The sequence below is a fragment of the Rhinatrema bivittatum genome, chromosome 3 (assembly GCF_901001135.1).
Source record: "Rhinatrema bivittatum chromosome 3, aRhiBiv1.1, whole genome shotgun sequence".
Classification (NCBI taxonomy): Eukaryota; Metazoa; Chordata; class Amphibia; order Gymnophiona; family Rhinatrematidae; genus Rhinatrema; species Rhinatrema bivittatum.
In genome coordinates, this window is record NC_042617.1 from 431324128 (window position 1) to 431347922 (window position 23795).

General features: G+C 43.2%; 1 protein-coding gene across 1 annotated transcript in view; it reads left to right on the forward strand.

The window, feature by feature from the left end:
* Positions 1–23795, forward strand: part of SNTG2 (syntrophin gamma 2) — a 690678-nt gene that overhangs the window by 110968 nt on the left and 555915 nt on the right. Inside the window, exons 3-4 of the mRNA XM_029596873.1 lie at positions 1213–1269; positions 1538–1595. Coding sequence (XP_029452733.1) covers positions 1213–1269; positions 1538–1595 — 115 coding nt within the window. The remainder of the gene's footprint in view (positions 1–1212; positions 1270–1537; positions 1596–23795) is intronic.

The following is a 23795-nucleotide window of genomic DNA, read 5'->3' on the forward strand; positions in this document are numbered from 1 at the left end:
GGATTTGATTTATAATAGATCTTTTCTCCTTGAAGTGATATTATAGATTCCCATGGGACTGTGCAGGTAATCTGTGGGTTAATATGAGAAATTTGTGAAGAGTTATCTAAATTAGCAGAGAATGTTTCTCACACTTCAAGTGTGAAGGATTGCAGCTTTTTAATGCTGTATTTATGTAACAATGTGCACAGCCATGTGAACAAGAAAAGGAACAGTTAGTCACAGTAATTACCCCAGTGGTAAGTTCTTCATTTGAATGCAAGCTCAAAGACCTGTCCCTTCAAGTTTCAAAAAAGTCATGGGAGTTAATCATACATTTCATCTAATAGCTGCAATGTTACAATTGATTCAGCTTTTTTCATTATTTTGGAACTATACTTGCCAACTGACATGATCACCCTTTTCATTCTAATCTAGTTATATTTAAAATTTTAAATATAATTTTGATACCAAAAATGTTAAATTGTAAATTATCAAGTGATAAGTTGCACACTGCTATGCTACAGGGCCAGTAGTTGAGATTGTGAATATATAACTCCTAGTCCATACATATTTAAAGCAAAAATATGTTTGATCTATCAATAAACGTTGAGCCATCATTCAGTTCATGAACATGTTAACTGGATTTGCTAATTTGGGGGGTTATTTTTCAAAGCGTTATCGCATGTGATATAATGCAAATTAGCTGGAAGGGAGGAGTCAGGGCGGTGAGGGGGAGGAGTCGGCCACGGCACTGCTGCCGGCGATAATGTGAGGAACATTATTGCTGGTAGTATTGCGGCAAATAGCACCACCTTTTACGGTGACGCTATTTGTGTGAAAGGCTGCAGCCGGCCACACCATGGGCCCGCCCCCCTTCGCCCCGCCCCCCTTTTTCATGGGATTCATTATTCTGCGATGAATGATGAATCCAGCTCTTGGTTTGGAATTTTGCACTACCTCAGGGCCTTTTTTTTTAATTTGCTTGGCACACCGTTGTTACCTCTAATATTCATTATTTCTATAGAGCTATTGGATGTACACAGTACTGTACAGATGCACAAAATGCTGGTCCTTGGTCTTTGCATCTTATATTCTAGTCAGTTGTTGATGGTGTATTCATGTTTTAAATTGTTTGAAAAAGTATGAATTTAAAGAATGAAATATATTTTATATGCCTCATGCAGAACTCTGTTTTCACCTAAATTTCATCTTTTCTCCAATTTTTTAAAGCACAGAAATGTTACACTTCGCAGACAGCCAGTTGGTGGTTTGGGCCTAAGTATAAAGGTATGGATAGTAACAATTGTTTGTTTTCAGTGTTTCTTTTATTTGTCCTAGGATTTTCAATGTTAAACAAAAAATATTATTGCAAAAATGACTTTTCTACTGATTTTTCTCTTGTGTGTTATAACAGTCATTTTTATACTGATTTTGTTTTCTTGTTTTAACATTAAAATTACCAGGAAAAATAAAAGGAAAATTCTTAAATATACCATATTCTAGCACATTCTAGCAGTTTCAAATGAAGTTTCATTTTGATTTAAATATTTTACAGGGTGGAGCGGAACATAAAGTGCCTGTCGTCATATCAAAAATATTTAAGGATCAAGCAGGTAAAATCTAATTCAAATATTCAAATATTATATATTTATTTTTCTCTTGTCTATTTTATTTATTTATTTTTTTATATTCCACTTTTCAGCACTTCAAAGCAGATTACATTCAGATACCATAGGTTTTTCCCTATGCCCAGATAGTTTACAGTCTAACAGGTGAATTTTGAAATGAGTTACATGCGTAAATGTAAAATACTATGGTAGCAATTTTCAAAAGCTATTTACTGTACATGGGTAAATCCTAGGGACAATTCAATGGTATATATTGTAGCAGTTTTCAAAAGCCCACTTACATAGGTAAAGTGCATTTACACATGTAAAACCCAATTCTGAGTGTGTAAATGCTTTTTAAAACCAGGCCCTATGGAGGTCATTTTCAAATGAGTTACACATGTAAATGTAACAAACTATCATATAAAATTTCAAAAGCCATTTACATGAGTAAAGTAAAATTATGTGATGGATAATTCAATAGCATATACTGTACCAATTCTCAAAAGCCCATTTACTCAAGTAAAGTGCATTTACATGTATAAAATTAATTTATAAGTGTGTAAATGTTTTTGAATATCAGGCCCTAAGGTTGTAACTGAGGCAATGGTGTTTAATATTCATATATCTGATCTTTATTATTCATTCAAAATGCAGGGGTGGTAACTTTAAAACGAGCAAGTGGGCTCTCATAGGAATGTATGTGTAAGCATGAATGCACAAATGCTTGAATTTTATATTGTCCATGCAAGCATGCATCTTATAAAATCCATCCCAGTGTGCACAGCTGTGCTCCTAATTTTAAGCACTTGCACAAGCATCTGCTAATCACATATTTTCCTTATGAAATGGCGGCTTATACACAGGCAAGTGAGATAATTTAACCTGTTCATCCACCAGTTTGCCCAGTCATTCCCTAGATCATCTAGACCTCCCTGGTTATTCAGCCTGCATTCCCCCCAGATTTTCCAAACTCTTTCTCAGTAATTGGATATAAATGGTGTTATTGTGACTTACACCTGCTAAACATCAGAAGTAAATGGATGCAGGTGACAGCTGTACATGCGCCACTTGCACTGATTATAAAATCGGAGCATGCCTTGCTCGTAAACACCCCTGCCCTGCCCCTTTTTTAAGCATGATTTGTTCATGCACCAGTACTTGTGCATGCATGTGTGAGGTTATTAAAATATGTTGGACATGCGCATGTGCTAGATGTGCGTACATTAACATTGTTTTGTGCATCCATCTCTTTAAAATTCACTTTTAAATGTTTAATACTTTTTGTGGAATGTGAACAAATGGCCCTTGCAGTCTTTGCTAGCTGCATTATACAAATCGACTCCTTTTCTTCACTTATTAAGTCTAAAATTCTTTAAGGATGTCAATTTTACAATGGATACCTCTGAATGTGTCTGTAACAACACCCCTCTAACCACAACCTACCTATCGAAAACTCACCCTAAATGAAAGTTCCCTCTTACAATGGTCCATATATAGAGTATCAGACTGAGCCCCCCTATAAAGAGATTCTCTTTCTTTCTCTCTGTCTCTCTCTCTCTGTCTCTCTGTCTCTCTCTATCAACAGTGATTCATTGGTGGAGAAAAGACAGCTTTCAAGTCTTTGGGAATCCCTTTAGAAGAATTGTATATATCTCTACTTCTTTTCACAGAGAAGCTTTCAGGGTCTCTGTAAAAATCAAATGCAAATAATATGACCAGAATCAAGGGCCATTTGTTCATATTCCACAAAAAGAATTCAATAATTGAAAGGTGAATTGTAAAAGAGATGCACACACCAAAAAAATGTTAATGTGCACACATCTAGCACATGCACATGTTAAACTTATTTTAAAAACCTCCACAAACATGCACAAGTACTGGTGCATGAACAAATTGTCATGCTTAAAAGGGGGCAGGGCAGGGATGTTTCCGAGGAAGGCATGCACCAATTTTATAACCCCTGCAAGTGGCGCATGTACAGCTGTCATCTGCATCTATTTACTTCTGCTGTTTAGCAAATGTAAGTCACAATAACACTCTTTATATCCAATTACTGATAAAGAGTTTGGAAAATCTGGGGGGAGTGTAGGCTGAATAATCAGGGTGGTCTAGATGATCCAGGGACTGACTGGGCAAACCAGTGGATGAACTGGTTAAACTAGTCATTTCCTGCACAGGCGCATGTTATAAATGTCCTCACTTGCATGTGTAAAAGCTGACATTTCATAAGGAAAATGCGTGATTAGCAGATGCTCATGCAAGTGCTTAAAATTAGGAGCACAGATATACGCACACTTGCATGGACAATATAAAATTCAAGCATTTGAATGCATGCATATGGGAGTCCACATGCTCATTTTAAAGCTACCATCCCTGCATTTTGGATGAATATTAAAGACCTCATATATGAATATTAAATACCATTGTCTCAAGTACAACCTTAGGGACTGATTTACAAAAGCATTTACATGTTTAAAACTGAGTTTTATACATGTAAATGCACTTTACTTGAGTAAGCGGGCTTTCCAAAATGGCTACAATATAGGCTATTGATGTTCTGTTATAGCAGTTGGTAAATAAATAGCTAGATGGTCCACAAATATTTAGCTAATAATTTAAAGTCAAATTAAGTAACAAGATCAGGCAATACGACTCTGGAAGAAGTGCATCTTTCCCTTTCTTTGGAAGGATCATGACCAATGCCATCTTCACTCCTAGGGGAAAGCATTGCTTCTCAACCAACTGACTGAACAGGGCAAGCAGGGGTTGCACAAATGCACAATCAGATCTTTCAGGATCTTAAAAAATTCCCCACCATTCCCGTCTAGCCCAGGAGCCTTGTAAAATGTTGTCTATCCTATTTGAACCTGTATTGCTTCCAACTGGGGAGTAGTCAACTGAGGTAAGGAAATATTGCCAAAAAAAAATCAGTTCTTTTCCCCACCTCAGCTTTATCTTTGGCATATGTGGACTGAAAAAATTCCCAAAAGACTTTACAAAGACCCTCATAAGAGTTCACTGCCTTACCCTGCTTATCTCTAACTGCTGCAATGTACAGAGCTCCCTCCTTTCATTTAACCGAGGATGCTAGTAGTTTTCCAAATGTATTTATATATATAAATTGGATGTGCAGAAGGAAAAAATGTGCAGAAGGATGTGCAGAAGGAAAAATGTGTTTTGATTCATTTTTTGTTTTGCCGGGACCCAGGTTTGTTGCATTTGTTTCATAGGGTAAAACCAATTTGTTGATTACTTTTATTCATTTTCCAATTTTCCATTAAAGTCAATGGGGGAAGTATTTGCAGCCTATTTTTGACTGCAGAATTGGAGTTTTCTTTTCAATTTTGATGAAAGTTCTGGGGCGCAATCATCAGAATGACAGAAGAGCTCCAAGGTACTTAGACTGTGGCAAAGTGGCACCAAAGTGGCATGAATAGCCTAAGGTATTTTAAAGGGGCAAAGGGGTACCAGGAGTGGCAAGAGTGCTTTAACAGAGGTGCAAAGCAGCAGCGAGAGTGTCAAAAACACACCACAGTTTCAAAAGAGAGCACTGATAACAGATGCATGAACCCTCGAATGCAGCACGCAGGCAAAGTGGCAAGACAAGTGGCATCAACATCCTACAGCACAATGAAAGGGGAACATAGCAAGCAGACCAACACACTGAGGAACCATGATAGTGACAAGAACATCACAAGGAGTTGAGTGAGTCATCTGGTATACAGCAGCAAGGCAGAGTGGAAAAAAGCTGATAGGGGTAACACAGGCTGGCAGAGTGAAGCTAGTCTGGTCCCTGTGGTTTTAATAGGGGCAAGACAGGCTGGCAGAGCTGAGGTAGTCAGGTCCCTTTGATTTTGATAGGTGCAAGACAGGCTGGCACCGGGGATTGTTCCCTTTCCTTTTCACAGGAAAGGGCTCCCTAGAATGGGATCACCCCTAGAGAGGGTTGTTTTCATTGGCATCTAGTGAGCTCTCACTGGTCTTTTAAAATCTGGTGGAGTTAGCAGATATACAAATGAGAATTTTCAAGGCCAAGGCGGAGGAGGGTATCATGTGAACAGCGGTTCAACATGGGTCAACAGGTACTAAAAGATAGGCCTGATACACCCGGGGAGAATTCCCTTTCCTTTGAGTAGGAAAGGGTTCCCTGGAATGAGTTGGCCCCTAGAGTGGAGCACGAGCCTTCAAAGTGTGGAGATGTGGACGAGGGTGCCATGTGAACAGCAGTTCAACATGGGTCAACAGGTACTAAGAGATAGGCCGACTATACCAGAGAGAGTTCCCTTTCCTTTGAGCAGGAAAGGTTCCTGGATGGACAGGCACAGCATTAGAGGTCAAGCCCTTGTAGGGTGTAAGGCCTGGACAGACAGGCACAGCATTTGAGGAAAGCGGTCAAGCCCTTGTAGGGACGTAAAGCCTGGACAGACAAGCAGGCACAGCATTTGAGGATAGCAGTCAAGCCCTTGTAGGGATGTAAGACCTGGACAGACAGGCACAGCATTAGAGGTCAAGCCCTTTTAGGGACATAAGGCCTGGATGGACAGGCACAGCACTAGAGGTCAAGCCCTTGTAGGGACATAAGACCTGGACAGACAGGCAGTGGCACAACATTTGAAGATAGATTTCAAGCCCTTTGAGAGATGCAAGGCCTGGACAGACAGGCTGGCACAGCATTAGAGGATAGAGTTCAAGCCCTTTTAGGGACATAAGGCCTGGATGGATAGGCAGGCACAGCATTCAAGGATAGAGGTCAAGCCCTTGTAGGGATGTAAAGCCTGGATGGACAGGCAGGTACAGCACTCGAGGATAGAGGTCAAGCCCTTGGAAGGGATGTAAAGCCTGGATGGACAGGCACAGCATTAAAGGTCAAGCCCTTTGAGGGACATAAGGCCTGGATGGACAGGCACAGCATTAGAGGTCAAGCCCTTTTAGGGATGTAAGGCCTGGAAGTACAGGCACAGCATTCGAGGTCAAACTCTTGTAGAGACGTAAATCCTAGATGGACAGGCACAGCATTAGATGTCAAGCCCTTGTAGAGATGTAAATCCTGGATGGACAGGTACAGCATTAGAGGATAGAGGTCAAGCCCTTGTAGGGACATAAGGCCTGGATGGACAGGCACAGCATTAGAGGTGAAGCCCTTTTAGGGACGTAAGGCCTGGAAGTACAGGCACAGCATTCGAGGTCAAACCCTTGTAGAGTCATAAAGCCTGGATGGATAGCACAGCATTAGAGGTCAAGCCCTTTTAGGGACATAAGGCCTGGACGGGCAGGCACAGCATTCAGGGATAGAGGTCAAGTCCTCGTAGTGACATAAAGCCTGGATGGACGACAGGCACAGCATTCAGGGATAGAGGTCAAGTCCTCGTAGTGACATAAAGCCTGGATGGACGACAGGCACAGCATTCGAGAATAGAGGTCAAGCATTTGTAAGGATATAAGGCCTGGATGGACAGACACAACATTAGAGGTCAAGTCCCTGTAGGGACATAAATCCTGGATGGACAGGCACAGCATTAGAGTTCAAACCCTTTTAAGGATGTAAGGCCTGGACAGAAAGGCACAGCAATTGAGGTCAAACCCTTGTAGAGATGTAAATCCTGGACGGAAAGGCACAGCATTAGAGGTCAAGCCCTTCTAGATACATAAAGCCTGGACGAAGAGGTACAGCATTAGAGGATAGAGGACATGCACTCATCGGGACATAAGGCCTGGATGAACAGGCACAGCATTAGAGGTCAAGCCCTAGTAGGGACGTAATGCCTAGATGGACAGGCACAGCATTCGACGATAGAGGTCATGCCCTCATAGGGATACCAGTTTTCTATAGTTCTAGAACATTACTTTTGCATCTAAGAAAGATTTTGGAAACATGGCCCATATTATAAAGGTCATGAAAACTATTGAGCATATGAAATATGCAAGCTCCAAACATCTAAGTCAGCTTTTTATGTTCTTACATTCCAAATGTGGATGGACAGGCACAGCATTAGAGTTTAAACCTTGTTGGAATATAAGGCCTGGATGGACAGGCACAGCATTCGAGGATAGAGGTCAAGCCCTCATAGGGATACCAGTTTTCTATAATACTGTTGGCACCTTAGAAAGATTTCAGGAACATGGTTCATATTATGAGGGTCATGAAAACTATTGAGCATATGAAATGTGCAAGCTCCAAACATCTTAAGTCAACTTCTTATATTCTTACATTCCAATTGTTACAAAACAGGAAAAAAATATTCTGGAAAGAAGTGATGCACAAATACATGAAACTGAAATTAGAAATACTAGAACTAAACTCAGACAGGCTCAGGGTTTCAGGTCAGGCCCTTATAGGGACGTATGGCCTGGACAGTGGACGGACAGGAACAGCATTTCAGGTTAGGCCCTTGTAGAGACGATTGGCTTGGACAGTGGACGGACAGGCACAGTGTTTCAGGTCAGGCCCTTGTAGGGACATACTACCTTGACAGTGGGCGGACAGGCACAGTGTTTCAGGTCAGGTACATGTGCTGATATTATCTGGAGCATAGGAGGCAGTTGGAGCTGCTGCAAGGCTTTCAATTGCTTTTATTCATCTTGCCATTCACAGGGAAAATTTGGAAACCCAAGCAAAGGCAGGTTTACTTTCAAAAACACTAGCATTTCCATCAACTCTGGTGCCAGCCTTGAGCGGTGAGGGCTCATGATATCCCCTGTCATTGAAAAGACACGTTCACTGGGCACACTGGTTGGTAGACATGACAGATATCACTGAGCCACTTTGGCTAGGTGTGGCCAGACAGTGGACTTGTGTGCCCAATATGCCAGTGGATCTGTCTGCATGTTCTCTATAAGCTCTGAGAGATACCGTGTCACTGACAGCTGTGCTGGTGTCTCCTTTGCTTGGGTGGGCTGATAGTCACTCATGCCAGCTGCTTTCTCTATCGCCCATCGCACAACAGATGAATCTTTATGGGCAACATGCCTTTGGCATTCTGAAGTGGAGGAGGAGGTACTATCTGTCACTGACACAGTGCTGCTCCTGCTTGGGCTAGCAGCACAACTCTTTGCCTGCTGTTTCCACCTCTGCTTCACGCCTAATCTGTCTCTGCCTATGGCACTCCTGTTCATGGACTTTTACTAACAGCACAAATGAGAGACAATTGGACTGTAGGGCGAGTTTCCTTTCACATGGGGAACAAAGACTGTTGTGAGCATGTATGTCTGGTCTTCTGTTAAAGGCCTTAATCTCTCTTGCACCTGCTTCTTCAAAATGTCCAGACAATGCAGCACCTCAACTGACATTCCCTCTTCCTGTTTAAAGCCCTCCAAATTTTCTTCCGGAAAATTAACTATAGGGATGATGACAGCCAAGGTGGCACTTTTGGAACTCAGCTCCTCCATGACATCCTTGAAGGGCTGCAGGATTTTTACCAGCTGACTCATGACTAACCAATCATGATGCCCTAGGGGATTTTGCACACCTATGTCCAATGAACCAGAAAGTTCATGAAGGGGTGTCTGCAGCTCCACTAACCTCTGCAGCATCATAAAGGTAGAATTCCACCAGGTGACAATGTCTGGAATGAGATGCTTGTGAGGCATGTCCAAATCAGTCTGCTTTTGTCGGAGAACCTGCCCCGCCTTCACATTTCTATGGAAGTGTGCTGCTATGTTCCTGCACTTGTGTATTAACATATGCAGGTATTCATTTTCTTGGTGATTGGACTCCAACCCCGGAGCTGTCTTCACTACCAGGTGCAGAGTGTGTGCAAAAGTTGGATATTCTGAAAGCGCCCATCGTATATTGCCTTAACCGTGTTTGCACCATTGCCTGTGACAAAGAACCCTGGCTGAGGATTCCTGTCTCGCTGGTGTAACTGCCAGCCTGCCAGCATCTGTCTGATGCATACTAGAATATTGCCTGAGGTATGGGCCTCATCTGTCAGGTGGGTGTGCAGTAAAGCCCACCTCCAGCCTGATACTTGTTCACTAATAGAGCTGCTGCCTGCCCCTGACTCAGCCAGGTCCCACCAGTGTGCTGTCAGTTAGAGGTAAGAGTGTGCAGCATTCATGGCACTCCAGATATCACAGATGAAATGCACACTACCCTCTGCCTTAGCTAGCAGCACTTTGATGCGACTGTGTAACTGGTTGTACAGGCTGGGGATGACCTTTCTGCTAAATGTGGTTCTGGAGGGGACTTTGTAATTTGGAGCTAAGACCTTCAGAAAATGCTTGAAACCCACATTCTCCACTATCTGCAAGGGATGGTCATCAAGGGCAATCATTTCCCCAATGCTTCTGGTTACAACTTTTGAGGCTGCCTGCCTCCTACCCCTGGATAGCGTTAACGCACACCACCCCATTTCCTACATGGTGGGTTGTCACTTCTGCCACATGGCAGGCTGATGGCCTGCCACCTGACTGCTGGAAGGGGCTGAGGGTGTGGGGTGACTCTGCTCCTTTTCAATCACTTTACACTGCCTGGAACAAGAGGTCCCCTGATTGGTACTGTCACCATCCCCAGATGGCAGTACTGCTGTTGGGTGTTGCCTCTTCATATGATGCGTAATGCCAAAATTAGATAGATGTCTCATTTGCATGCCTCTGCTAATAGCCCTGCCACTGTAATTTCACCGAGCAAAATGTGGGTCCTCCGTCATTTTAAAGTGGTTCCAGATCGCAGATGTCTTTCGTGATCCCTTCTCTATAGCCTTCGGGGTGGATGCTGGCACTGGAGCTGAAGGTTAGTGTGCACCCAGAGAAGCAATGCCAGGGGCATCAGTCACACTCTGTGCCTGCGATGACTGCTCTTCCTCCTCCTCATCATCAGTTTCATCTCTCCCCTGCAGCACTGAAGTGGAGGCTAAGACAGGACGAACGAATCATCCTAAACCTTTGTCAGCTATTACTTCTTCCATTTCTGATGAGAATCCCACACAAGATGATTCTTCATCGGAATCAGAAGCAAACAGTGCCTGCACTACATTGTCAATGCTAAGTGAGACTGCTGTCGCACTGCTGCTTTTGGGTGTCGCCATTTTGTCTTGCATGACTCAGCCTCCCCTTCCCTCACCTCCAAAACTACAGGGTCAGAAACAGGTGGTGGCGATGCATCATGTTTAGGTTTTGTTTTTTTCCAGATGGAACTGCCTGCTCCTCCAGAGATTTTAGATTGGAACAGGTCCTTTTTAACTTTAATGGGGGACTGGCACTCCTTTTTTAGGTGTCTCCTCTCCCAGTCCCAATCACCCGACCACGTCTAGCTTTTCATGACATTATGGATTTAATGCCACTGCCTACTAGGGATTTCAGTTAAAAGAATTATTTCCAAAAGAGGCCCACTGGGGATTTGGCTTCAGAGAGCAGCACTCTCCCAATATACTTGAGTCATCAAAACTGGCTGCCCACAGGCACAGTGCCTTGATGTGCACTAATGTAATGTATGTGCACACAACAAAGTTGTAACTATCTACAAAAGAGGCCCACTGGGGATTTGCCTTCTGAGACTACCACTGTCCCAATATACATGAGTCTGCAAAAGTATCCAGTGCCCACTGTTACTGATGCCCAGTGCAATGCCTTCTTGGATTAAAAGAGCCCAGAGAGACAGTGAGTTCAATAAAAAAAATCTGCAGTTATGCCAGTTAACAAAAAAGCCTGGTTTGCCACAGCAGCAAAATTGATGAAATATCTGTTTCAGTGGCAATTCTATCAAGATAGCTACAAATTGAATATATCTCCCACCCACAACACCCAAATTCTGCTTGCAACCGACCCCAGGGGGTAAAATAAGCAGCAAAATGCCACTGCTAGTGTTAGCAGCTTCTCTCAGTGCCACAAAGAGACCATCTCAGATCAATAAAAAAATTTGCAGTAAAGAAAACAGGGCTAGTAGCTGGCACTGCAGCCAAATCGAACAAATATTTTTTTTCTATAAATGTAGCTAGCAATTGAATACAGATTTGAGACACTCAGACTAGCTATGAGTGAAGCCACCTTCCACAGACCACCTCCCCAGATCACCCCTGCAAAGAAAGTGTTTGGCACACTACGTGCTTAACATATATATAATGCTGGGTCATCAGGAACAATGTCATAGAGCACTGAGGGAGAGCAGCGATTCGCTACATTAGAAAAATGCATAGCACTGATAGGTTGCATTCTGGTCTACTTGCCAACCTGTCTGACCCACTGTATGACAGGGATGTGAGGTCAATTATGACTCACAGGAAAGGGCTGTTTTTTTTGCTATGGATACACCCACATGGCGTTCACCTATTTCAAACAGCCACTAAGAAATCACTGCAAGCGAGCCAAAAGAATAAAACTAATGATTTGTTTGTATTCATGTGTGATTGCAATACGTTTGGCAAACCCACGAATACAACGAATACGGACCTATATGTTGCGGATTGCCAATGCATTGCAAATGAATGCACACCCCTACTGAAAAGTTAAGCACTAGAAGAAGTAAATTATACCACAATTCTGCTTATATTTTCTCCTTGAGGTAACTCTTTCCTTTTTATTTTCTATATGGATTCATCTTTGTGCCTTCTGAATAAAAGCTTTTGTTACTCAAACCATGCAAACAAAACAGCTTTTTCCTCTGTCTAGTCCTTAGCAATTTACCACAGTCAAACACAGGTAACTAATGAGGAAAAGCCAGTGCTCTTCATAGCTGCTTATTCCAGAAACCCTTTTTATTCCTGAAACCCTCTTCTATTGCACTGTCTTGGGTTTTTATCATCTCATTTGTCCTGTAGTGAGCTATGATGTAAATCTTACATTCCCTTTTGTGCATTCCAGCGATCCTGATAGCTATGGATACTAATAGGCATTTACCAATAGTTTTTCTCTCCATTTCTGCTCCTACAACTATTATAGGACTCTGAGGTGCCCTACCCAATATTTAAAAAGGGCTCCAGGGATAATCCAGGAAACTACAGACCAGTTAGCCTGATTTCACTGCCAGTACAAATAGTGGAAAATGTTCTAAAGATCAAAATCACAAAGAAAGCATGGCTTTACCCAAGGCAAGTCTTGCCTCACAAATCTGCTTCACTTTTTTGAAGGAGTTAATAAACATGTAGATATAGGTGAACCAGTGGATGTAGTGTATTTGGATTTTCAGAAGGCATTTGACAAAGTTCCTTATGAGAGGCTTCTAAGAAAAGTAAAAAGTCATGGGGTAGGTGGCGGTGTTCTTTCATGGATTACAAACCAGTTAAAAGACAGGAAACAAAAAGTAGGATTAAATGGACAATTTTCTCAGTGGAAAAAGGTATACAGTGGAGTACCTCAAGGATCTGTACAAGGACCCGTGCTTTTCAATATGTTTATAAATGATCTGGAAAGGAATACAATGAATGAGGTAATCAAATTTGCAGATGATACAAAATTTTTCAGAATAGTTAAATCACAAGCGGATTGTGATAAATTGCAGGAGGACCTTGTGAGACTGGAATATTGGGCATCCAAATGGCAGATTAATTTTAATGTGGATAAGTGCAAGGTGATGCATATAGGGAAAAATAACCCATGCTATAGTTACACAATGTTAGGTTCCATATTAGGAGCTACCACCCAGGAAAGAAATTTAGGCGTCAATACATTGAAATCATCAGCTCAGTGTATGGTGGCAGTCAAAAAAGCAAACAGAATATTAGGAATTATTAGGAGGGAATGGTAAATAAAACAGAAAATGTCATAATGCCTCTGTATCGCTCCATGGTTAGAGTGCACCTTGAATACTGTGTACAATTATGGTTGCCACATCTCAAAAAAGATATAGTTACAATGGAGAAGGTACAGAGAAGGGCGACCAAAATGAGAAAGGGGATGGGACAGCTCCCCTATGAGGAAAGACTAAAGAGTTTAGGACTGTTCAGCTTGGAGAAGAGACGGCTGAGGGGGGATATGATAGAGGTCTTTAAGATCATGAGAGGTCTTGAATGAGTAGATGTGAATCGGTTATTTACACTTTCAAATAATAGAAGGACTAGGGGGCATTCCATGAAGTTAGCAAGAAGCACATTTAAGAGTAATCTGAGAAAATTCTTTTTCACTCAACACACAATAAAGCTCTGGAATTTGTTGCCAGAGGATGTGGTTAGTGCAGTTAGTGTAGCTGGATTCAAAAAAGGTTTGGATAAGTTCTTGAAGGAGAAGTCCATTACCTGCTATTAATCAAGTTGACTTAGAAAATAGCCGCTGCTATTACTAGCATGGGATATACTTAGTTTTTGGGTACATGCCAGGTACTTGTAGCCTGGATTGGCCACTGTTGTAATCAGGATGCTGGGCTTGATAGACCCTTGGTCTGACCCAGTAGGGCATGTTCTTATGTTCTTATGTACCAAAGGGTCTTTTTTGACTTTTCTGGGATCCCCATTATGTTTCTTGAGTTCTCCTTTATGGTAGACATACAATTTCATCTCTATTGATACTATACCTATCTCTGTTAGACTTTCCTTCATAGCTAATACAATGAAGTTGTTTATTGAAATCATGTAGAAGATGTCTGACTTGTAGCAATTATGATGCCTGGTTCCATTCTATTCCATCTGCTCCTCATTTTGTGGATGCTGTATTAGAGCACAGAAGACTTGGTAGATTCTGGATGTGGGAAGACCACTTTAATACTGGCCAGTAATGATTTGAGCTGAGTAGTCTCCATTAGTCTAGAGAATTGGGCACAAACAGGATAACAGCACATCCTCTGGAACAGGGCTTCCCAAAACTGTCCTGGAGACTCCTCAGTCAGTTGGGTTTCCAGGACAACCATGATGAATATGCATGAGATAAATGTGTATATACTGAATCTCTATGATATGCAAATTTATCTCATGCATATCTCATGCTAATTTCAAGTCATAATCCCAGAATGCCCATTCCTCAACCAGACCATGCCCATGCCCCACTCCTTTCCTTTTTGGAAACTTTTTAAATGTGCATTCAGCTGCATGTATGCGCATAACTAGGCAGCTTTTAGAATCCACTCAGCACGCACCAGCCTGACATTTTTTTGCATCCCCTAATTTTGGTGTACTCTCTCATGAAGTAGGAATAGCTTCTTCAAGTACACATAGCTGACAGAGGACGTTATTCCGATATGGCTTTTCTCTATTCTGTAGGTACAGACAAAATCTTAATAAGTTTCATATTGTGACAGAATATTCCATGCAAGTTGCATTCATGGCTCACAGTGAAATCTGTAAAACAGTATTTTGTGTGATAGAATGCAGACGATTCTGTCATGATGTCATATTTTCTGAAGTAGGTGTATTTGTATTCCTAGTACTCCATGAAAAAATGATGTAAGCAGTCCTTCAATCACGAAAATGAAAAAATAAATAAATAAAAAGTACATTTATGTATGTTTGCCTCCACATGAATTACGAGTAAACAGAATTGTAGTTCAAAGCTTTTGGTGATATGTATTTCAGTGTTCTATTTTAAAATTTCATGCATGAACAGCTACTTGAAATGATTTACATCTGAAAAACAAACATTTTTCTTATCCACTTTAAACCAACATGTTATATAAAAAATGAAATGAGAGATCTTAGTCATCTTCCATTCATATTATGCAAAACCTGGTACTGTTTTAGTTTGTTGGCGTTTCTGTAATGTTAATCAGGATTTAGGAATTAGTCAAAGCCTTTATATTAAAACTTCAGAATGAGCTGTGTTTTTTTTTTTTCTCCTTTTGCCTTCAGTTAAATTTAATGCTCAGATTATTTTGTTCTTGGTAAAGTGAGAGGTTTTTATGTTGGTGATTTAATCATTTGGAATTGTTTGGTTTCATGTTTCTCCTTTTTTATCTGATACTGATATGCAATATTTTGTAAACCAGTTTGATATATGATGAATTCTGGTATATCAAATTTTAATAAACTTAACCTTAAGTAAATATTCAGAAAGCCAGCGAGATAAGACATTATGAGGTAGATTTTCAAAGCAGCGCACGCGAGTCCACGTGTACGTGGTTCCCAGCATGCACACATGGATGCGCCAATTTTATAACATGTGCACACCAGCACACGCATGTTATAAAATAGATAGCCATGTGCACATGCACACTGGATTTTAAAATCTGCACGCGCATGTGCAGGTGACATACACGGGGGGGGTGGGGGTTAGCAAATTTTCGTAAAATACTCGTGGTGACACAATCGGGCCTTCCCCAGTTCTCTACCCCCCTACCTACACTTCCTCCCTCTTCCCCTGCCCTCCCCACCCCCTAATCCTAACCTATCTTTCCCTACATTTTTTATTTTATTACTTACTACTCCTCTGGAGTAGAAGCAAGTTACGTGCACCGGCCGGCTGCCAGCGTACGCTTCCCCGGAACAGCGGCTAATGGCTACTACCTCGGCTGACCTCCATCCTGCTCTGTCTTACCCATCCCCACCCAGACTACACCAACCAGCCTATCCCTTTTTCAGGGCCCTGTACTTGTGCGTGTAAGCCCCGGGTTTTACGTGCATAGGCCTTTGAAAATTTGGCCTTAACTGGATAACTTTTGACAAATATTTAGAGCTACTTATCTGGGTAAAAGTGCCACTGAATATAGTAAGATAAAGTTACCGAGACAATGTTATTTGGGTAACTTTGCACGCAATAGGCTCGTGCTCCTCCGTCACGTGCTCCTCCGCTCCTCCGGAGTGGAGGAGCACGTGACGCCGGAGCAGAGTGACGCCGGCGTCACGTGCTCCTTCGCTCTGGAGACACGTGCTCCTCCGCGCCTCCGCTCCCGGACCCCCACTGGACTTTTGGCAAGTCTTGTGGGGGTCAGGAGGCCCCCACAAGCTGGCCAAAAGTTCCGGTTGGGTCCAACGAGGGTCCCGGAGCGACCTCCTGCCACATGACCTACCTGTCACTTGGTAGGAGCACAAGATGGCGCCGGTGACCATGTGACTGGGGCTGACCAATGGCACCGGCAGCCCCTGTGACACAGGCTATCGGCGCCGTGAGGAAACCGCAAACGAGTGCAGGGATGGCTTCCTGACTCCCCGCTGGACCACCAGGGAGCTTTGGTAAGTCTTGGGGGGGTTAGGAGGGTGGGGGGTTTAAATGTTTATTTAGGAGGCCGAATTTATTTATTTATTTATTTATTTATTTAATGTTTTTGTTATACCGAGTTTCATGACAGGCATCACATCAACCCGGTTTACAATTAACAAAGTGTGAAAGCATAACGTAGCGTAATAAACAATATTCTCAATAAGAACCTTGAACTTTTAAATACAGGGAATCAGAAAAAGGATGTGAGAAAGTTACAATAAAACGGGGAAAAATTAACTTGGAACTGGAAGAGGGGAGAGAAAGAACAGAGCAATATTTACATTTCAGACAATTAATGTAATTACATTTCAGACAATTAATGTAATAGAGTAGCAAGATGAGTAAAACGAATAAAACGGATATCTGTTTTATACGTGGGGGGTCATGATGCGTTTTGCCTCCCCACGTATTTAACAGATAGCAAAAAATAAGTTGCGGATTACAAATCCGTGGAAAACGGATGCACATCCTTACTGGGTGCAGCTGATAGTCCAAAGGGGAGAACTTTGTACTGGTAGTGTTGATGTCTATAGCAAAAGCATAGGTAATGCCACGAGGATGGATGGATTGGAATGTGTGTGTAAGCATCCTTCAGGTCGATGGAACACATCCAATCAGAGGAAGGATTGATTTCAACGATACCATTTTGAATTTCTCCTTGGTGAGAAATCTGTTCAATTCCCTTAGGTCTAGTATGGGGCGAAGGCCCCCCGACTTCTTGGGTATGAGGAAGTATGGGGAATAAAATGCTCCTGATTTGGAGCCTGGGTGAATTTGTTGAATTGCTTGTTGTTTGCGAAGCAAAGCAATTTCCTCCCCCAGTTGTGGTTGAGGTTGTGAATCTTGAGTGTGGAAAGATGAGGCAATATGGGTTTTGTGACAAATTGGAGTTGGTAACCGTGACGTACTATCTCCAAAACCCATTGATCGGATGTTATTCTCTCCCAGGCTTCCAGGCAAGAACGAATCCTGCTGGGTGGAGCTTGATGTTGTGGTGGTGGCTGAGTTACTAAAAAGATGAAGTTGCTTTTGCTACAGTAGCCGGCTGTTGTGCCTGTTGTCTCTGGTTACGTGGTTTACCTCTACGTTGGTTTGAGGTATTTTGTTGTTGAGCAGGATGCTGGTAGGAAGGGTATGCTTGTGTACGAAAAGATTGATAAGATCTGTAGGGTCTCCTGGCATATGATTGCCTACTAGTAGATCCAATGTAACGACATGTGGTCGAATAATTAGGATGTGATGTTAATGATTGTACTGCTAGAGCTTCTTCCTTCAGTTTACCTACTGTGTCCTGGAATCTTTCTCCGAACAGGTTATCTCCTGTACATGGGAGGTTTGTTAGTTTGTCGTGCAAATCTTCACATATCGAACTTGAATGTAACCATGCTAGTCTGTGGGCTGCAATGGCTGTTGCTGATGCCCTGGAGGATGTTTCATATGCTTCATAGATCGACCTCAAAAGGTGTCGAGAACACGCTTCCATGTCATGAAGAGGTGGAGGTATCTGATCCACCGTCGAGGAAAGTATACCCTTCATAGCTTGCATGCACTCATATAGGTATTGTACCATGAAGAACTGGCATTCAACATTGAGTTATGGTATATTTTCCTGCCAAACTCATCTAAATATTTGTTGTCTTTCCCTGGTGGGTATGAGGAATGTGACTTTGTTTTCTTAAATCTTTGCATCGCCGATTCCACCACAATCGAAGCATGAGGTAATTGTGGTAGAGATTATGCTGATGTTTTCCTCATACCTCCTGCAGTCGATCTCCTGCCGGCGCCATTTTCCGTACGAAAACGATTCGCGGCGGGAAATCGCTCCCTGACCCCCGCTGGACCTCCAGGAACTTTTGGCCAGCTTGGGGGGGGCCTCCTGACCCCCACAAGACTTGCCAAAAGTCCAGCGGGGGTCCGGAAGGACCTCCTGCCGTCCAATCGTGTTCGTCTATGGCCGCCGCCATTTTTCGGCGCCATTTTGGAAAATGGCGCCGGCTGAAGACAACAAGATTCAGTAGCAGGAGCCCGTTCCGGACCGCTGCTGTTCCGGACCGCCGCTGGACCCGCAGGTTATTTAAGTCATTTGGGGGGGGGTTCGGGAGGGTGGGGGATTTAATTTAAAGGGTCGGGGGTGGGTTTTAGGGGGTTTTAGTGTGCCGGCTCACGATTCTAATGATTTATAACGATAAATTGTTAGAATCTCTATTGTATTGTGTTCCATAACGGTTTAAGACGATATTAAAATTATCGGACGATAATTTTAATCGTCCTAAAACGATTCACATCCCTATACTGTACAGATGGATTTCTGATTACAGATACTTCAGTGCAAAACCATCATACTTTGTACATCGTGATTCTGATCACGATCAGAGCAGAGACAGTCTGTGCCATGATGGTGATACAAGGAAAGACCATAAGATATAATCTGGCATATGAGATTGATCTTTAAAACTGACTACACACAGAATCACGATGTACAAAGTATGATGGTTTTGCACTGAAGTATTCGTAATCAGAAATCCATCTATACAGTAGGCCCTGAGGCAGCTCCTGTGTGAGCGAAACTCAGCCAGAGTCGGCAAGTTCTAATAAAAGTCCCTTGATACACCGATCTTCTTTGTTTCTTTGCTACTCAGCAATATTGGATCAGCTTCCGCTTTGTTTTTTGAAATAAATATAAAAACGTTTTTTGTATAAAATGCAATCTTGAGGAAATTTAATTTTCTTTCCCTGTCACTGTTGCAGACATATTTAAAAATTAAACTCTGACAAATAATATAAAATAATATGTATGTATGAGAGTCTGGCAAATTAAAATAAGACCCTGACACGTGATATACAATAATATATATGTATGAACATTTTGATGATATGGTAACCTCCAACTTTCCACACTGGATCCTGACACATCCTGCTTCAGCCTGCTATGTCCCCAATACCACCACTAGGGAAAGACACATCCTGCTTAAGCTTGCTATGCCCCCAATCTAAACCACTGGGGCCTGACCCATTCTGTTTCAGCCTGCCATGTCCCTAACACCACCACTAGGGTCAGACATATCCTGCTTCAGCCTGCTATGTTCTCAACACCATCACTGTGGCCTGACACATTCTGGTTCAGCCTGCCATGTCCCCAATACCACTACTATGGTCTACTGTAGTCTGGCAAATCCTGGTTCAGCCTGCCATTTTCCAACCACTGGAGTCAGACACAACCTGCTTCAGCCTGCCATGTCGCAAATATCACCACTGGCCGCTTTTACCAGTGCCTTAGGATTTTTTCTGCCACCTTTTCTATTTTGTTTCCTCTTTATGGTGCCTTAGGGTGATAATGCCACCTTTGGTGCACTTTGCCTCTTGTGATACCATCAAGGGTTCATGTTGCTATTGCTGGTATCATCTTGTGGCACCTTGTAGTGTTCTTCCTCCTCTTGCTGCTTCATTGCTGCTCTAGCTGTACCTTGGAAAACTCCTGGCATACTTGTACTCCTTTGCCACTTTGCAGTCTTAGGCTACTTATGCCACTTTTGGTGCCATTTTGCCACAGTCTATATACCATGGAGTTATTTTTTCCTTCTGATGATTTCTTCCCACAAATTTCATGAGAATTGATAAGAAAGCCACTATTCTGGAGCCCAAAATAGGCTACAAATTGCCCCCCATTGTCTTTAGTGGTTAACAAATGAACTGATGAAATGAATAAATAATTATTTTTGTTTAAAACTAATGAAACAAATGTGGGTCCCAATGAAACAAATTAATGAAATTAATTTTTGTCTTCTGCAAATCCCTACACTATATACAGGATAGGATCAGGTGAGCAGTTCAATGCAGTTCAATGCTGAATACATCAAGATTCATGGGATATCACAGTCAATCTTCCATTTGCATTCTATCAATTCCCTCCATTAATGAAAGGACACAATCTTTCAGTCTTTACTTAAACACAACTTAGATCTCCCATCTTCCTTATCAGCACTCTTCCTGGAATGTATTGCTCACATCTCTTCCCATAACAGATCTTCATACCTCCCATCACATCCCAACCAACCATTACTACCCAGATTAGAAACTCTCTGAACTCCTCATCCATTTAACTGGTTACATCCCTTTAATTCTTAAGCCTCACTGCCATCCCCATAATATACTCACACCTCCTCAGTGTCCTTGCACTTTGTTATCCCCTATCCATCCTTCCAGCAGCATGAAGTACTTCCCAAGGCACTGCAACTCTCTGGAACTCAATCTTCGATTAAACTTTCTCCATCCCATGCCAGTTTTTGGGAGGAGAAAATGCCTGGGAACTCTATCACTCCTTTCCCATTTCCTTGGGAGGTGGAAACCTTTCTTTACTCGCGGCCTTGGGTATTTTTTCTCTTGAGGGGAAAATCTCCTGCAGTGCTCCAATCCTAACTGAGGTGGTCCCGGCACCACCATTCCGCAGACTGGCTACTCTGACTTGACAACATTAGGAGGTCCCTCTCTATCAGCTTCATGCTAGAAAAGGCAAACTCCCACCAAATGCCCAGAATTTATACCTGCCATGGACACAGCATTCCACCAATCACATAAAGCTAGACTCCTAAGGCAACCGAAACACCACCCCATATTTACAACATTAAGATAGCATACAGACCCTCTCTACAGCAAATACTATCCTATGTTCATTTGGTTGTATTGCACACTCAAACTGTTAAACAATTTAGATAACGTTTAAACAATGAGAATTATGGGGTCTCCCTCAACCAAAATATCTTGTACATCTAGAACTGAAAAGGAACAGACATTTAGAGGTCTTCCAACATATAGTAAACAAATATGAATGTTTATCAACAGTAAAAACAAGCCTGGGTTAAACCATATACATATACATTAAGATCAGTTGAATTAAAGCAAACCACAGTATTGTACAGTACATTGAATTAATGTGCTAATAACCTATCAAGGTAATGCATATATATGGATACTGAAGAGCAACACTGATGAAAAAAGCATAAATACAGAAATTGAAATAGTAATAGATATGCATATATAGACATTGAACTTGTTCCAAACAGTGCAATATAATTAAACATATTATAGCAATATTCATAAATATCTGTGATGTAAACAGTCTTATTCCCTGCATCCATATTTGTCATAGTGGGCTCGGCATGAGGACAGAGAACTGAAGAAAATATATCCAGTATATGCAAACACACTTGACCCCTGATTCTATAGAAGGTAATTGTTGCGCTTGAGGGTGGACACTTGTCCTGGAGAACGGCTCCCTGGTAGGGACCAGGAAGCACCTGCCCCCAGGGGTGGAGCACTGGAGGAGACAGAGGCTAGGATGAGCTTCACCACTGGACGCCCGAGGTCCCCCTGGGAAGAGCTCATAGGGACCCGGGCCACTTGGAATTAGGAGGGCCTCGCAGGGTCTCCTGGAGAGATGGTAGATAGGCGTGCCCACAGACAGGAGGGGAGCATGGTCAGGTTCGAGACTGGAGGTCAGATGGAGCAAGGAGGACCAGAACAGCGTAGGCGATGACAAGGCTAGGAACAGAGCCTGAACCTGGAGATGTGGTCAAGCAGGCTGAGGTCGGAATCCGGGGGTCAGTCCGAGGAGTGGTCAACAAAGCAGGAGTCAAGTTCCAGAGGTCAGACGAGGTCAAAGCCAGGCCGAGGTCAGAAGGCAGGCAGCAGGCAGGCAGGTCAAGGAGCAGGCTGAAGTCAGAAGGCAGGCAGCAGGCAGGCAGGCAGGTCAAGGAGCAGGCTGAAGTCAGAAGGCAGGCAGCAGGCAGGTGGGTCAAGGAGCAAGCCGAGGTCAGTACCAGAGAGACAGTCCGGAGGTACTACCTGAGGAGACGAACAGACGAACACTGGAACAGAAGGAAGCTAGAATACTAGGAAGCAGGAACAAAGCAGGAACAAGGCTGGAATGGAAGGATCCTGGAACGAGACTGGAAGAGACTGGAAGAAGACTGGTTCAAACGCAGTGACAATCTAGCAAGGAGTAAACCCGATTGCCAAGGCAAGGAAGTGCAGGCAGGGACTTCCTTATAACAGGGAATCAATTAGGGCGTGCCGCGGAGCTAGGTCCTGCCCCTGGCCCTACAAGAGGCCGGGCGGTCCTTGTGCACATGTGGGGGCGTGGCCAACGCCATTGAGGACGCCGAGCTCCGGCGAGAGTCCTGGTGCATAGTGCTGTTATGGCTTAGCGGTGTTTGGGTGGATTCTTGGGTACTGTGGAAGATGACCATGCCCATGGGGAGGAGCCCTGTGGGGAGCCACAGTATTGGGCTAGAATCAGGATGCACAAACACAGAATTAGATCTTTTATTGTACAGTTTGATGTATACCACCAGATGTGGCAGTAGTGAGGTTTTCCAGAGGTAGCAGTCTCGGGACCCTCGGCAGAGGGGACCCGTCTCACCACGTTGGTATAGGGGGATTCCAGTGTAGGTTTCCCAACACTAGATGGTAGCTGTAGGTTGGAGATTTCACCAGGCAGAAATAGATGGCACAGGCACCGAGGCAGGGAGAGCAGGCCCTCCAGGAGTGAGTACCTGATCCCAGTAAGGTACCTGAAATAAAGCAGAGGGCCCCCCCGATGAGCAGGTACCCAGGTTAGAGATTACCCCGAAGGGCAGAGAGAGAGCTTCCAGGAGCAGCCTGGAAGCCGCAGAGTAGTTTAGACCAGATGAGTTCAATCCTTGCTAACTCAGTAAGCTAGCAAACAAATACAGGCTATATACCCAGATTGCGTGACGTCACTTGAGGGGGATGCCGCCGAGGTTTGTGCCATAGCTGGAATAAAGACATGGGTAGCGCGCACACATGCACACTAGTAGGCCCTTGGGAGGAACATGGCGAGAGGCAACGCCATAGCTGTTCCAGGGACGCCGGAGAGGGTGGCTTGCAGACGTGGAGGTAGCCATCTTCCCAAGGTAAGTTGGAGGAGCCGAGAAAAAAGTGAGGCATAAGGGGCGAAGCCGTCTGACCCTGACGGACGCAACAGTACCCCCCTTCAAAGGGCGACCTCCAGGCTTCCAACCTGGTCTTGGTTTCTGAGGATGCATTCTGTGGTATTGCTGAAGCATCTCTTTATTCATGATATTAGCCAAAGGTTCCCAAGTGTTTTCTTCAGGTCCATAACCCTCC